Source organism: Labrus mixtus, chromosome 2 (genome assembly GCF_963584025.1).
Source record: "Labrus mixtus chromosome 2, fLabMix1.1, whole genome shotgun sequence".
In the NCBI taxonomy this organism is placed as follows: Eukaryota; Metazoa; Chordata; class Actinopteri; order Labriformes; family Labridae; genus Labrus; species Labrus mixtus.
This window is the reverse complement of record NC_083613.1, coordinates 24,939,484-24,955,253: the sequence shown is the minus strand read 5'-3', so window position 1 is coordinate 24,955,253 and position 15,770 is coordinate 24,939,484. Positions and strand designations below refer to the sequence as shown.

The 15,770-nt window shown below is 37.6% G+C and overlaps 2 protein-coding genes across 2 annotated transcripts; both read right to left on the bottom strand.

Annotated features, from left to right (window-relative positions):
* Positions 1-163: 163 nt before the first annotated feature.
* On the bottom strand, positions 164-5,244 carry pla2g12a (phospholipase A2, group XIIA). The gene is made up of 4 exons (XM_061058138.1): positions 4,923-5,244; positions 4,523-4,599; positions 2,050-2,215; positions 164-1,123 (listed from the first exon to the last, which is right to left on the bottom strand). The coding sequence occupies exons 1-4, from the start codon at positions 5,140-5,142 to the stop codon at positions 1,005-1,007; spliced, it is 582 nt and encodes a 193-aa protein (XP_060914121.1). The 5' UTR covers positions 5,143-5,244; the 3' UTR covers positions 164-1,004.
* Positions 5,245-6,780: 1,536 nt separating this feature from the next.
* Positions 6,781-14,912, bottom strand: dnajb14 (DnaJ heat shock protein family (Hsp40) member B14). Its single transcript, XM_061058092.1, has 8 exons — positions 14,721-14,912; positions 11,146-11,320; positions 9,285-9,430; positions 8,921-9,109; positions 8,463-8,548; positions 8,203-8,312; positions 7,767-7,939; positions 6,781-7,673 (listed from the first exon to the last, which is right to left on the bottom strand). The coding sequence occupies exons 1-8, from the start codon at positions 14,851-14,853 to the stop codon at positions 7,549-7,551; spliced, it is 1,137 nt and encodes a 378-aa protein (XP_060914075.1). The 5' UTR covers positions 14,854-14,912; the 3' UTR covers positions 6,781-7,548.
* Between the last annotated feature and the right edge of the window lie 858 nt (positions 14,913-15,770).

Genomic DNA, 15,770 nt, shown 5'->3' with positions numbered 1-15,770 from the left:
TGGATAAGCCGTTATGGGGAAAGCTTACCTTCTTACTCAGACCTTTTTGATTGTCCTCTTCCTACAATATCAATATATGGGAGACCTCAGTTTCCAGACACCGCTCTTGAAAGTTATGTAAAATAATTCTACATGTGTACAATGACAACATGGCTACATGTAATAATCAATAACAGCATTTCTTTTATTTTTTATTGCAGTTTATGACACATTTTCTCCAAAATATAATTATTCTATTTTAATTATCTATACATTTTGATTAGCATGTGCTTTCCCCTCAAATTGGACATTTATATAGATTTCATAAAGGTAAACACACAAACGCATTATATGCTGTAGACATAGACATTGTTGACTCACTTAAAAAATGTTCCTATAGGCTAATAGGAGGGTGTGCTGTGCAGTAAGGTTTATTTTCTTACAACTTATTATAATAACATGGAACATAAAGAAATGTTCTGCAGTAAGACAGTTGTTTTACCCTCATCTTCCTTTTGTCTTGTGAGTTGTTTAGCCTGCCATTGGAAAACCATTTTTTTAAATCTTCATTAAACCGGCAGTGTACTAAATAAATAAGAGATAACAATCCTGCTGTTGGTAGTAAAGCATGTAACTGGAATAAAACATCTGGACATGTTTCACAGTCTCTCTTACTGACAAGCAGAGGAACATTACACGTCTGAAACGCTTATTCAGTGATTTCTAGGAATTAGTAAGACAAAAGTAAATTGTAGTGTATGGCAGCCAGAGGAGGAAGACAATAGTGCAACCTGACACAAATAAATTATAAACTGCATTACTAATGTACCACTCTCAGCTAGGTATTTTGACACAGCAAATGTTAAGATTTTTATGACTCATGGGAGGCAATAGATGCAAGTCAGTGCAGGCAAATGACACTCGATCCCTGAGAAAAATCTACGAGTCTGAAAGAAGAGTTTAATGCTGGCATCCTTCTCTCCGTGTTTCGCATCTCGATCAGTCTTGTGCGTCCTGTGTCAGTATCACAGTTCCCTGTTCATTTCATACTGACACACGCAAGAATCTCTCTGGCTGTCCAGATACGGCTTACATCCCATGTGCATAACAGCGTCAAACAGCAGAGTCACTGCAGACTCACAGGCTGCAAGGAAGGAAAGAAAGAACAAGTAAAAACTGAGCAGTGCAAAATGGTTTAAAACTGGAACATGCCAGTTAAGAACTGTGAGTAAAATAAAGACATTACAATAGTGTACAAATACTGTTTTTCTTCTGCATAAAAAAATCCCATCTATTTGTTGTGTTTGTTTTAAGAATAACACTTTATAAAGTTACTATTCACAATCACAGCATTTAATTTCAAATATGACAGGGACAATGAGTTTGATGTTGTGGTTGTGATCAGAAATACTGTTTTTTTTTATCGATCTCTTTAAGAAGGATCACACTGTATGTCAGTCATCCTGATCCACATGAAGGATTTCTGTTTTTAAAAATTAGCTCTATGTCACCCCCTTCTGGACACTGTGTTTTACATGGACTTTCTTGCACAAGTACAGTGTGTGACTTTCAAGTTATTGTTGGGCCATTTTTGCCTTTCGTTGGAAAGAAAACCCCAAAAATGGCAGAACATGTTGGGAGGAGAGAGCTGGGGATGACATGCAGGAAGAGGCCATGGTCAGATTCAAACCCATGGCAGCTACAACCAGGACTAGAGCTTCAGCACATGGGGTGCAAGCCTTAACAACTGAGCTGAACTGACGCCCCATTTAACTTTCTTGTGATATCTGAGCTACGGCAGAGATTTCTTTTTTATAAGTGTTAAAAATCAAAACTAAAATATTTCATAAAACTGAAACATGGCTGCTATCCAACAGTTTTTGGAGCTGAAACAGAAGCAGATTGTTGGAATTCAGCCATTATTATTAATTACACTGGGGTTTCTCTAAAGTTTTTTGTGTGTTTAATCAGATGTGTGACACTGAGCAGGGCAATCTACAATCATCTCCTGCAGGGTGTTACCACATCTCCTACTGGCTTTTATTTAAACACAAGGTTTTGGCCAATTACCTTGGACACTCTTGGCCAATCCAAGAGTCCTTTGAACATTCCTGCAGATGGTCTCGAGACAGTCCTGGAACTGTTCATCGCAGTCGTGCTTCTCTTGGCCACAGGTATCATAGCAGCGGTCGTGTTGGTTACAACATTTGGTCATGGATGGTATACCTATATCAAACTGGGAAAAACACATAGTCACTCTTTAGAACTATTGTTGAATTAAAATGAATCTAAATTAAACTAAATGATGAATAAAGCTGCCTGTAGACAGCATGAAAGCAGGAGATATAGACTGACTTTATTTGACATGGACATCACAGTTACATTGGACGAACCACATGTATGTTTAAGTGTTTTAGCATGTATACTAGTTCTCAAAATCTGTCCACACACATATGATAATGGTCCACTGCAAAAATATTCTAAAGGGAACATTCTGTAATGCACAAAAAGCCATTTCAGCTGTATTTCACACTGATTTGTTGTTTTATTCCAAGGAATTAAGAATGACACCAGACCAATAACAATGTATAAGAGTTAGAAAGGATAAGATATATTTACCTGTTCCACATTTTTCCACAAGTTAAAATTAAGCATTTTTGTTAAGGATTCATTTTTTTCTTCTATATCCTATTTTTGAAAAAAGAAATTCCAAAGAACTTGAATGTACAATTAATTAAATGTGTTAGTGTTACTGAACTACCTCAAAAAATGTTTTATTTAGTATGTGAGTAGTGACATTTCCAGTTGCAAGATTAGACATGACTTGCTGAGATATGGACAGAACATTTTGTAGAGAGCTTGGGCACATGCTTTATCAGTACAAAAAAAAAGGACATAAAGGAAGCATCTCTCATTTGATGAACAGTAATCAAAATGATCCGTCATATTTATTCTCCTCAGTTGACAAATTGATTAACCCTTGAAAATCTATCCCTTCTGAGCCCCTCTCTCAGGCCAAATGTGAGGAATTTGACTCATCAGTAATCAATAACTACAGACCAATCTCAAATCTTCCTTTCATTAGCAAAATACTGGAAAAAGTTGTTTACATTCAACTGGACAAATACCTTTCAACTCACACAACATATACGATACATAACAATCTCGCTTTAGGGCAAATCAAAGTACCGAAACTGCCCTTGTTAAAGTTTTTAATGACATCAGGATAAATAGTGACTGTCAAAAAGCTACAATTTTAGTGTTACTTCATCTGTCAGCTGCATTTGATACTGTTGATCATGATATATTGATTCAAAGACTTCACTATTTAGTTGGCCTATCAGGCCCTGTTCTCGACCTTTTTAAAAGACAGGAAATTTCACATCTCTCTAGGAAATTTTAAATCTAAAGAAAGAAAGGTCCTCTCTGGGGTTCCACAAGGATCAGTCCTTGGGTCATTGCCCTATTGATAAACTTACAGACTGTATAAAAGATATCAACTCCTGGATGTTCAGAAACTTTTTAAAACTCAACACAGACAAGACTGAATTACTCATTTTTGGTCCAAAAACTCAGAGACAACACATCCATATACACCTCACATCAAATTCCATTAAATACAGTGAGCAGGCCAGAAATCATGGAATTATTTTAGACCCCTTTAGCTTTGAAAATCATATCTCCAACATTACCAGAACAGCATTTTACCATTTAAAGAACATATAAAAACTCTGATTCTTCATATCCCAAACAGATGCAGAAAAATGAGTCCATGCATTCATCTCCACCAGGTTAGATCACTGTAATGCCCTGTATGCCGGGTTACCCAAACAATCTATCAGACGACTCCAACTTATTCAAAATTCAGCAGCCAGAGTCCTGACACACACAAGAAAATTTGATCATATCACCCCGGTCCTAAAAACACTCCATTGGTTAGTCATTCCAAGAATCAAATCAAAGTTCGGAGAGGGGCCTTTAGTTACTGTGGCCCTTCTCTCTGGAACAAACTCCCTGCTGACCTGAGATCCATCACAACTGTCTCTACCTTCAAAGCCAAACTCAAAACCTATCTATTCCCTCAAGCATACAAATAATTACTCTGTGTGTATATGTGTAAGTGTTTTTTTTTTTGTTTTGTTTTTATTACTGTTTTGTCCCTAATCTGATTTTTTGTATCATATTCATGATTGTTGAGACAGCTTTTTTGTCTCTTCTATTCCTATGTTTTTATTTTAATCTTCAATGTAAAGCACATTGAGCTTACCTGTAATGAAATGTGCTTCATAAATAAACTTCTATTCTATTGTAAATGCTCAAGAACATGTGTGCAGTGTTTCCCCTAGGTTTACAGCGTGGGGGGGGGGGGGGCAAGCCGACACGGCGACACGACGACACAAACACTTGAAGGAATCTTGGTGTTCATGTGTTACTTTTAATGACAGATGTCCTTTTTCTATCGGAAAAAAAAGGTATCCTTAAATGACTTCTTCCCCTGCTTGTTCCAGAGATGGAGGAAACATCCAACCTGTGTCAAACTAACCTGAAATCCAAACAGCGGGGATCCACATCCGTTGGGCGGTGGCTGTTTGTATCCAGGACGAGGTACCGGCGTGTAGCCTGTGAGAGAGAGAGAGGAGCAAAGGTGAAAAGGTTTCTTGTTCAGTCACAGCCAGCTATCTTTCTGTAAGAGATAAACACATCAGTATCCACGTAATGGCTTACCTTGCCACTAAAGGGAACATGATGTATATGTTCTGGTTTGTAAAGTGTTGCATCAACTCTGCTGCTTTTATTCTTGACATAACAGTGTAAAGCTCAGTTATGAATAATAATATTGATGTTAAACCAGAATGACACACGGCTCTATGGCTAAGTGAAGCACAACAAAGACACATGTTAATAGACAAATGTTTTTGAAAGAAGATCAAACACTAGCTCACCATCACCGCACCTGTAATGACACAGTCCGTCATCTCCACCAAACAAGTCCAGTGCTGCGTTCAGGTACGTGTCGATCTTGTGAATCCCGTTACGGATCGTTTTCAGAGTCAGCCTCCAGTCTGGAGTCTCTGGCTCATTTTTGCAGGCAGACACACTTCGAAGACATCCACAAGAGTACAAACCCAACAGAACGACACAAACAAAGCTGTGATAATGCATAGTCCAGTTCACGTCAAAGCCCAAACACCAGCGTTTCCTGGCACGGATTCTATTCCTTTATGTGTTCACCTGACGGCATCTCAAGTTTCACTTCAGGGTTGTTTTGATTTCACTCACGATACCTGACATAATAATGAGGTGCTAGCCTACCTGACGCGGCAGTGGATTTCATTTCCGGGTTTTTGACGCTGTCATGTGACCACTGGGAAACCAATCATGCTCCGATGTCGTAAACGTCTTCATTCGGAAAGTAATTAATCATTTTCACAATCTTTAAATGCCAGATATTAGTTTTAAGTCTAAAGTCTTTACCCTCTTTGCAAATCACCCTCTCTTTATTTTTTAAAACTTTATATTTCTTTTCAGGAAATATCACAACATATACAAACAAACAAATATAACTGTTAGTCTCCCGACTTTACCTGACACAAGTAAACTTAGTATGAGGGAAAATAATAAAAACGTATACAAAAAAAATAAAATAAGATATGTAAATAAGAATATATCAACAATTGGTAAATAAATTAGAAAAAAAAACAAATTAAGTTAATATGCATGAAGTCAAAGGGTGGTTGCAAATAGAGCCACTTATTGGGCAGACAATGTATGCCTGCATATCTCAATTAAAAGAATTAGGTATAGGCAGACATAGAGGCATATCATTTTAAAGGTTAATATATATATACATGGTCGTAGGTAGGTTTTATGAAACGATGCAGTCTGATGACACTGCAGTTCCTGTTTCTTTATTGAAGTTCCATCAGGAATCCCTCCTTGCCTGGACATGATGCTTCAGCCACTATGTTTCTCATCATACATCTCTTGAAGAATAGCGATGATATACGTTTTAGGAATACATACACTTCTATAGTTTTGACCTCAGCAGTTCCAAATAATACAAAAAACATTTTTGTATTATAAAATATTAAAGGAAATGTAATAATAAACATGTTTTTAGTTTTTTTTTTTTTTTTTTTTTTTTTTTACAGCAGACAGTCAATGTTTAGATGGATCCAGCTTGTACCTTAGAATCACACATGCACCAAAACAACTGCCAACAAACCCCTATTTCATTGGTGGCATAAAAAAGGAAACATGTTGATAAATGTGCGTAATAAAAGTAGCAATTCTGCTGAAACATGTGGACACACTAAGTAAGAGAGCCTGGCTGGCTACAGTCCAGTTCTTGTAAAATCCTGGATCTAGTTGTGCTTGGCGGAGCCATATGAAAGATATAAATTACCTGATGTTGCATTAACACCTATAGGCTGCTTGTTTTTTCACTGTTGGATAAAAGCACTATAAATGTAGAGGTTGACTGAATGACAGCCACACTGGCTGGACCTAAACTGAAATTGCTTGGACTGATTATAATCTATGGAAAAACAACAATGACCTACTTGGTTACATTCCATCTCTTAGCACAGTGCCGTGTGCTAGCTATTCAAGATTATCCACAAGCCTGAAAGTCTCAAGAAAAGAACTATGAACGAGCCCTGGTCACTTTCGTTTCATCTCCAATGTAAATGTGTGTAGGTGTGGCAGCAAAAACGAATGAAGGCAAAATGTGATGTTTTTTGTACCTGTAATTTTGGCAAAGGACCCAAACTGACAGAAAAAAAAGAAAAAAAATCAGTCTATTGTAATAATTTGACTTTATTTAAATGATTAGGCGAGCACTGAAGAAAAATTTCTTTCCTCTATAGTTTCTTAAATAACTGCATAAATTTCAAAACATTCAAAAATTAAAATGTACAACCATTTATGAACAGCTTAAACGTCCTTCCATGTTAAGCCCCAACCAACTTCAAATGTTGAAGTAATCATAAAATATTCTCTTGTAGCAAAATCACAGGTATTTATTGATGATCTACTGATCTTTGCTCACATTTGGAACAGAGTGGAAGGATAAAAGATGCTTTTTTTTTTCTTCTTCATTTGTTCCTGTGTCCTTCAAGAAATGGATTTGGCTGGAGGTCAACCCCACCAGACAAACCTACAAAGTGTCCCATCTTATATTTACCTCAAGCAGATGATGCTGAAAGCTGACAGTGAATTAATTGTGAAGAATGTCTCTGGGGTTCTTATTACTCAAAAGTACATGCCTTTACAATCAAGTGTCCTTGTTTCTAGGAAAACACAAGAAAAGGAGAGTAAAAAAAACGAGAAAGCCTGGGGCGTTCTACAGTGTGAGTAGATTGTTTCATTGTGAAGTAACAAGGCGATTCCTGGGGTCAGGCTGGAGTGAGGAAAGAGAGTTGGAAGGGGGATATGAGAGAATGGACATTTTTTAACTTTGAACTTATTTCTTTAAGTTTTTGCTCCTAGAGTTAAGACTCTTTCTTTAAAAAAAACATGAACATACACATCTATTCTGTACAATAACTTGATCTAAAAGGGTCTAACTCATCCTCCTCTGAATAGGTTGTTTAGTCTGTCCAGCTCCCTGCAGTTATCCATGGTCATAAGTTCTGCCTTCTTGCGCATTCGGTCATCCCTGTATACCTTAGCAGCATACAGCAGGTCTGTTTCTGGATGAGAAGAGCAGAAACACAATGTGAGTGCAGGGGGAAAAAGTGTAAAGCAAAAGCTTTAAAAGGTGTATTAATACGTTTGTTACTCACTTTGCTGTCTCTCCTTCCAACAGTTATTTCTAACATTAGATACATAGTCCTCCTCCACATTTTTCTCAATTTGCTGCATCGCAGAGCCCTTGAACTCCGACTTAAAATCTCTTGTGACGTAGTAGTCAACGCGCAAGTTTTCTGTCTGCCGTTTCACTGTCTGACCCGTGGATCTGAAACACAGAGGGAGTACAAGCCTTTTGAAAAATTCTGACCCTAGAGTCGATTGTTCCTTAAATAGTAGATCCCATTAAAAAAAAGAACTGTGCAAAAAAAAAAAAAAAAGGAAGACAGAAAAAAATTAATTAAGGATGGAATACTAAAGCCCTCAAATGCATTTCTCTAGGGTTTAGTTGACACCATGAAAAGCTGTTTGTGCCGACGTTTTATTAATACAAAAACAATATGAATGCAAACTTTAAAACTTAGTACGTACGGTCTGGAGTAGAGACTGTAGGGTGGAGGGGACACCATCATCTGGCTCAGTATTGACACTACTATCAGAACCACGATGGGCATCAGCTGGATAAACATTGAGAAGCCACCCTAAAGGGAAACACAGTGCAATGAGAAGATTTTGTACAATCACAGCATGTCTTTTCAAAAGGTGCACACCAAACTGCTCATTTAACTTTTGCAAACACACACACACACAAATACAAAAGAAATGTAAAAAATCTGAACGTGTCTACATACATCTCCTCTTTCTTCTGTTCTCTCTTGTCTGTAATCCGCCTGATGGCTGAAGCTAGTTCTGCCGTTGGTGAAGGTGTGTGCAGTTGCTGTAGATAAAAAGGATATGTCAGAGGTGTACAGATACAAAGACAATGGTCAGAATTTAAAAAACTTTATGTTCAGTTGTTTCTACATAAGATAGCATATACGTCTAAAAAGAGAACGCAACCACCCATCTTTACTTCTGGAGTGCTTATTATCACTTTTTCTTTCCAGATGACTTGTAAAATTCACTGTTTAAAACTTCTATCTGAGGCTCTCAAGCTTCACCAAAAGATCTAAATAACAATGTTCAGTCTTGTACTTAAACAATCCATCCAAAGTCAAAGACAAGACTATGTATTCTAAATAGATAAAACCTAAATAACAGGAATATATTAAATAAAAGTCACTGACATGAAAAATGTACAGGTACTTACAGGAGGGAAAGCCTCCTCCAAAGAACATGTTGAAGAGGTCTTCAGGAGTGATGTCGGCCTCAAAGCCCCTGTGGAAGTCGAAGCCTCCTCCGTGCGAGTGACCCGGGCTGCTCGGCTCATCCCCTCCCGTCAGGTCGTACTGTCGCCTTTTGTCTGGGTTACTCAGCACTGCGTAAGCATTACCGATCTCTAAAGTGGATCACACATCATGTGTAAAAGAGGCATAAATCCTTTCATTTTCTACATGCTAAAAGTCAATGCATAAATACTCCTAAATTACATATTATTAAACATGCATCAGTCACGGGGGAGCTACTCTTCTAAAAGCTCGGAACAGATCAGATAGAAATCATAATGGAGTTACTTTTAAAGGCCTCTGTTGCTCCTGGTGCGTGGTTTTTGTCTGGATGGAACTTGAGTGCTAGTTTCCTGTAGGCTTTCTTTAACTCCTCCTCATTGACCTCTTTATTGACCCCCAGAACTTCATAGTAGTCTTTACACCGTTTTATTCTGAAAAGACAGGAAAGCAGTTGTAAACAATCAAGTGGATCAGTTTTATTTCAGCAGAAGATGCTACTCTTGGTTTAATGTAACAGTCTCTTTCCCCGTCACCCTCAGAACAGCAGCAGACACATGCATTTGATAAGTTACTTGCTGATGATCATAGCTCAAGTCACACAACTGAGTTAATATTCAAGCACTGTTCTTTCTACATTACCCCAGTGGTTTAAGAATCTGGATTTTCTGTACTCACACAGATGCCTCAGATCATTTTGAAATGGAGTTTGCCATGTATACGTTCTACTTACAGTATCAGCAAGATACAACTTGTGCAGGATTATGCTAAGGAACCCAAGTGTGTCATTGAGCCCCCCCCCCATGTGGTCCTGCAAACCTGAAACTTCATCTTGTGAAAAACCTTTTAAACAGTCTAAAAATCCATAACTCAGTCAAACACAGTTCTCAGTCTTTTCACACATTTAAAGATTTTTCCACCACCATAAATGGTGTGGTTTTCCTTTACAGCGATTTTAAGAGTGTATTCACTGTACTCAATTTCAAACACTTGATATTATTCAACAAAATACACAGTATATCTGTATACCATGTGGGTGTCTTCCAGAGGAATGACAGCTCTTGTTTTATATAAAGAAAAAAGGTGAAGTAGGAAAGAAGGAAAACAAGCATCTAAACTATTTATTTCTGATATAGTTTGATTTCTACTGATATCATTATATTGTATATATTATTCTATTTCCCAGATATACTAATCTAATACAGAGTATTAGTACTAGTATTAGTATTATACTGATTAAATGTTTGTTTTGTAAGAAAATAATCACCTAAAAAGTACTATTGTGTGTATGTCTGTATTAACAGAGGGTGTGGGTCCTCTTCTATGTAGCGCACCATTTTAACATCTCCATGTTTCTACAGTTGCACAAAAAGAAATACCAACACCTGGCTAAAGAAAGGGTCTTTTGAAGCCATCGTACATGCTTGATAGGGGAGAGTAAGAGCGTTAATAGTTGTTTGCATCCTAAAACCACAGAGCTAAAAACTACAAAATCCTATGCACCGTTCCTTTAAAAATATGATCAATTGACTGTGGTATTCTTGAAACATTCTTAGAGTCTGTGAAGAGGGGAAAGGGTAAACATGTAGCATTAAAAGCCTTACTTTCGCTCAGAAGATATGATGCAATTTTAAACCCACAGGAGGTTCCCTGAGGTTTTAGTTAAAGAGCACAAGGGAATAGAGAGCTCACATTTAAGTGCAATAGACTTGTAGGATTACATAATAACGAGCAGTGTTTTCATCCTATAAATAAACTCCAGCGGCTATTAGCATCAGTCTTTCTGTGAGGCATCTTGAAGCGGACATTTTTGGATGAAATCTTCGACTGCCTACATCTTCCTCCATATCTTGTGGTCTAAAATAAGACCATGCAGTGGTTATCCGGTATCTAGATCATGCTGCTAAATGTCTCTCTCTTTCTCCCCTAATGGGCATGACACTAAGCTGAAGAGGTTCCCATGGCAATAGCTGTTTGCACAACACTGCAGCCACAGATGAACGGACTAATCAGGTCTGATAGAAACAGTACTGATGTTACAATTTTTTGGAACGCACCAAAATGGAGAGGGACATATCACAGTACCAACAAGCAAACAACAACAAATACAGCATGACCAGGAGGACCTGGAGAATCTTAAAATCCTCACCTTTGCACTCCCTCGACCTGCTCTTTGGTGAAACCTTTAGCCAAGTCACTTCCTCCAGACTCTTGATTTTTCCTTTCTGACTGGGAATCTGTGCTTTCTGAGCTTTCTGTTGGCCGCCGACGATATGCACCATTACCCGCTGAGCTGCCATTCTTCTGTAATGCATCCAACAAAGCTGAGGAAGTATGGAAGAAGAAAAAGATTACAGTTAAAAATGGCATTTAGTGCCTTTAGTATCCTACAACTGCCCAAGCTTTTAAGACACACTCACACTAGGCAAAGTTGTCCCGTAACGTGCTTAAGCATGATTGCTCCCGCTCCCCATTCCCTCGCTGGCCTGCACTCACACTGCCCCAGGACTAACCGGGCCTGAGCATGGTTACCTCTTGTACATAATACATGAATGGCTTAATGCTATTATGGAGTGTGCTAACAAGACAGGCGCACACAAAAAATTTAAAATAATAAAAGGGACGCCCTGTCAAGTCCGTGTCCGCACATCGGAGAACGCAGACAGCTACTTTCAGAAAGTATAAAAGTATTATAATAATCTTATTCAGCCTATAACCCAGTAAGGTAAAAGCTTCCCTCACACCAACAAAAACTCTAAAATGAAGAAACTGTGTCACTACCCAAGCACAGATAAAAGAGCAGCTCTCTGATGTACAGTTACATTAATAACTTAACAATAGTGATCAGGTGTAAGGTGCATTAGGGAAAGATAAGATGGCAAAGCAACAGCATAGAGCTAGCTTATCATCTCTGCTTCTGTAGTAGAAATGCTTTCAACTGTTATGTTGTCCATGTTTTATTTGAATGTATTATTCATTGTTATATGGCCTGTTCTCATATAACATAAGCACACAATTATTGTGTCTTGGACTGCCACAATCCATCTTTTCTATAGCACTTAAGGGAACTTAACATGAATGCCCCTTTAGTTCTGTACAGTTTGTACTTGTATTTTACAGCTTTCACACACAGAGCCATAGATATTTACAGCAACAGCAGCCTTGTTTGCATAGTGATAAAATAGTTTGAAACATAAACTTTCTTCCATTATCTCTTTTTTCCCCTATATAATATATATTTTATATTATTATACTGACAACTGAAAACACATTCACAGCAGACTGGAAGCTGAGCCAGATGATAATAACCTGCGCACTGACACCAGATAACTCAATGACAGCAGGAAAATATAGAATTGTGTTGCAATTTACCAAAAAGAGGATGTTGTAAAAGGTTCTGCCTTGCCTGCCATCTTTTGCCGACCATTTTTGTGTATGACGCTCTTGACAGTATCACCAGGGTTTTGAGTACTAATACACATTATAGTCAGTCAATGAGAGACCTGATTAAATGTAAACTCACTGCAACATGACCATCTCCTCACATCAGGTACTGAAAAACCTGCTATTAATATTCAGTTATTGTTTTATGTTGTTTTTTCTCTGCTTATTTGTTTGTTAAATACAAGATGGAAATATCAGACCATGGAAAGCTTTCACTTTCTTTCCTACATCAGTATGGGTGAGATACGTTTTTTAGTAATTACACCAGTCTGTTAGCAAGGTATGAGCAGTTACCCCTCCCCTGTATTTAAGGCCCTTCCTTGGAGGGACGGTTGGGTACTTGCTTCCTGTTAGCAGCCTGAACAGCTTAACCTGATGGTGCAAGCACATCATTATGCAGACAAAGGATGGACATCTAACTATTACATTTCAACTAACAAGTTACAGTTTAACAGCTGAGGAGCTGAAGGAATTAAACTGGCACCAGTCAAATACAAGGTTCATGTTGGGTTATGGCAAGCAGAGAATTCAGGTCTCCTGCCACCTTTTCTCTTAATAGATATATTTCATTTCATATTTCATTTATTTGCTCAATTCAGTGTATGGTTTCAACGCCATAATACACAACAAAAAATATTTTCTCATAATGCTGAAACACTGTTCATGAGCAAACAGGAGCAGGAAGAAGAAAACGTGTAATACCTGCCCCCTTTCCTAATAACACAAGATACTGTTTAACAAAATAAGATGGCTAACCTGTTGTTTTCTCTTTCTTTCACAAAACAAAAAAATAGATTAAAAAAAATATAGAAACAATCAAATACAATCAGTTAGATCAACTCAATACATTCATAATTTCCCAGAACCTTTTCTTTATACATTATTTTAAATTGAATGATACTTGGGCAGCATTTTAAATGATTATCGAGAGAATTCCATAATTTAACTCCATTTACTGAGATACACATTTGTTTTAATGTAGTGCGTGCAAATGGACTTTTAAAATTATATATATATATATATATATATATATATATATCATTTAAACATTTTTTTTTGTTAAGAATAGACAGTCAACACATTAGTCCATATTTCTACTATCAGATGTCACTGAGTGTTGTCCACCTTTGAGCCTTTAAGACTTGCCATCTACGACTCTGTTTTTGCACATTTTGCCTGCCATATCCTGGTTGTATATATTCACATTCTTATTTTTGATATCTTTTAGTACTTATTTACTTTGTAGTTAATATTATATTGTGTTTAGATTTGCTAATATTGTGTTTTTTACTCATATTGTGTGTTGGATAACCTGCTGCTGTAATGCCACAATTTCCCAGTTTGGGATCAATAAAGTAATTATATTCTATTGCACACATTTGAGAAGAGGCAGACCAAAAAAAAAAAGGGATAAACATTTTGTTAGCTGCCATAGTTGCAGGTTATGAATACACTTGATCTCAGACCCTGGAGGATCTATAGATCATCAATTCAATTCAGTTCATTTATCCCACAGTCGCTCACTACACCGTATATTGAGGAACCATTTACTGACTCAAGTCAATCCTACATTCTGTTATCTTTAAGGCAGATGTGTGTGCCGGATTAGCCCACACTTCCAGTCTCTCTCTGGGTCATTCAATTAAAGGATTGGCAGGTGGCTGGATACCATCAAGTCCTAGCGACAACAAACTACACCCATCTCAATGCTGCTTGCTTGTTTTGCAAGTCAGAAAAAAAAATTAGCATTTATTGTTGACGTCATCGTGTATACTTTAGTAAAACTGCAGATGACAAAAAAGGCTTTTTCAAGCTGTTGCAATAAGTGAAACCTGGTTAGCATGAATTGAAGGCTGGTTATAGATGGACGTGTCTGGAGTGGCTAACTAACTTGTGTTCGTATATGGTATTCTAGTACAAAGCTGCCACAACTAGAGGCTTATGCTTGATCACTGTATTTCATCCTGCATAATCCCGATTTACTAAAAGGTCCATGAACGTCACAGCGAGGCGATGTGTACGTTAGCCTGCGAGCTAACACAAGGCTAGGCCGACAACTTGGCTAAGGCTGACTAAATTGGTTATGCGTTCCTTAATTTCCTGTCTTTTTGGCCATTTAAATTACCATCTTCCAACAATTAAATGCAACACACCATTACCAAGTGGGGGACATTGTGTGGAGTGACGTTAACAAACGTCAGCGTTCATCTAGCTACCACTAAACATCACTAATGTTGCTTGGCTTGGTTAGCTTAACGTGACAATCATGAACGGGTTTACCTTTGGCTCTGACAGTGGGATACAGCTTCTCTGCTTTGTTCAGGTATCTCAACGCTTTCTCTCTATCGCCGGCTTCGAGCGCCCTCGTCGCTATATCTATACATCTTTCTGCTTCGTCCCTGTTCCCCTCCATCTTTACTCCTCTTCCTCCTCCGCCAGAGTCAGCTGATCACCACAGACCATGTGGTAACCAGTGCTGACGGCTCACTGACTGGTGCATATTAAAACCCCCTCTAACCAGCCTACTGTGGGACCATCATTCAAATCCTTGGCACTATGTCTCATTTACTTGTTGATGTACATGCATAGACTAAATATCTAAAATAGAAAGAGATGCATATTGATGGCAAATTCTCAGATTATTTTCTTATTAACAAGTGGGAAAAATAAAGTATTACCTTTATTTTAAATCTTCAAATATACTTTACATAATAAAGTGTCAAAAGTACAGTTCTGTTCCACTTGTGACTAAAATTCAATTCTATTTATAATAATTATATATTTCAATTATATTATATTATATATTATAATTAATTAATTAATTATATATTTCAATTATATTATATTATATTTACCTACTGCAATTGCACTTTATAACGACTCCCCTTTAAGTAAGGACAGAAGACATTGGCTCAATTGGTAGAGTCGTTGCCTCTCAACCAGAAGGTCGAGGGTTCGTTCCCCAGCTGGCCAAATGTCCGATGTCCACACAAGACACTTGACCCCAAATGGCTCCCGCTGCTTCAGTGGTGGTGTATGAATGGGATTAGTTACTTCTGATGGATGATACTACATAGTGATCACTACCATCAGTGTGTGAAAGGGTGTGAGTGGGTGGGTGTAACATGTGGTGTAAAAGCACTCTGAGTTGGAAGACTAGAAAAGCACTATATAAGCTCATGTCCATTTAAACTTTAGCCTGAGCTGCATATATCAAACTGCATTTGCACCTGCACACTTGACTGCTTTTTTTAATAATAATTCTTTATTTATCTATCATACTATGCACTGGCAGAGCTAGTATTTTGTACTGTTATCTATGAGTAACAG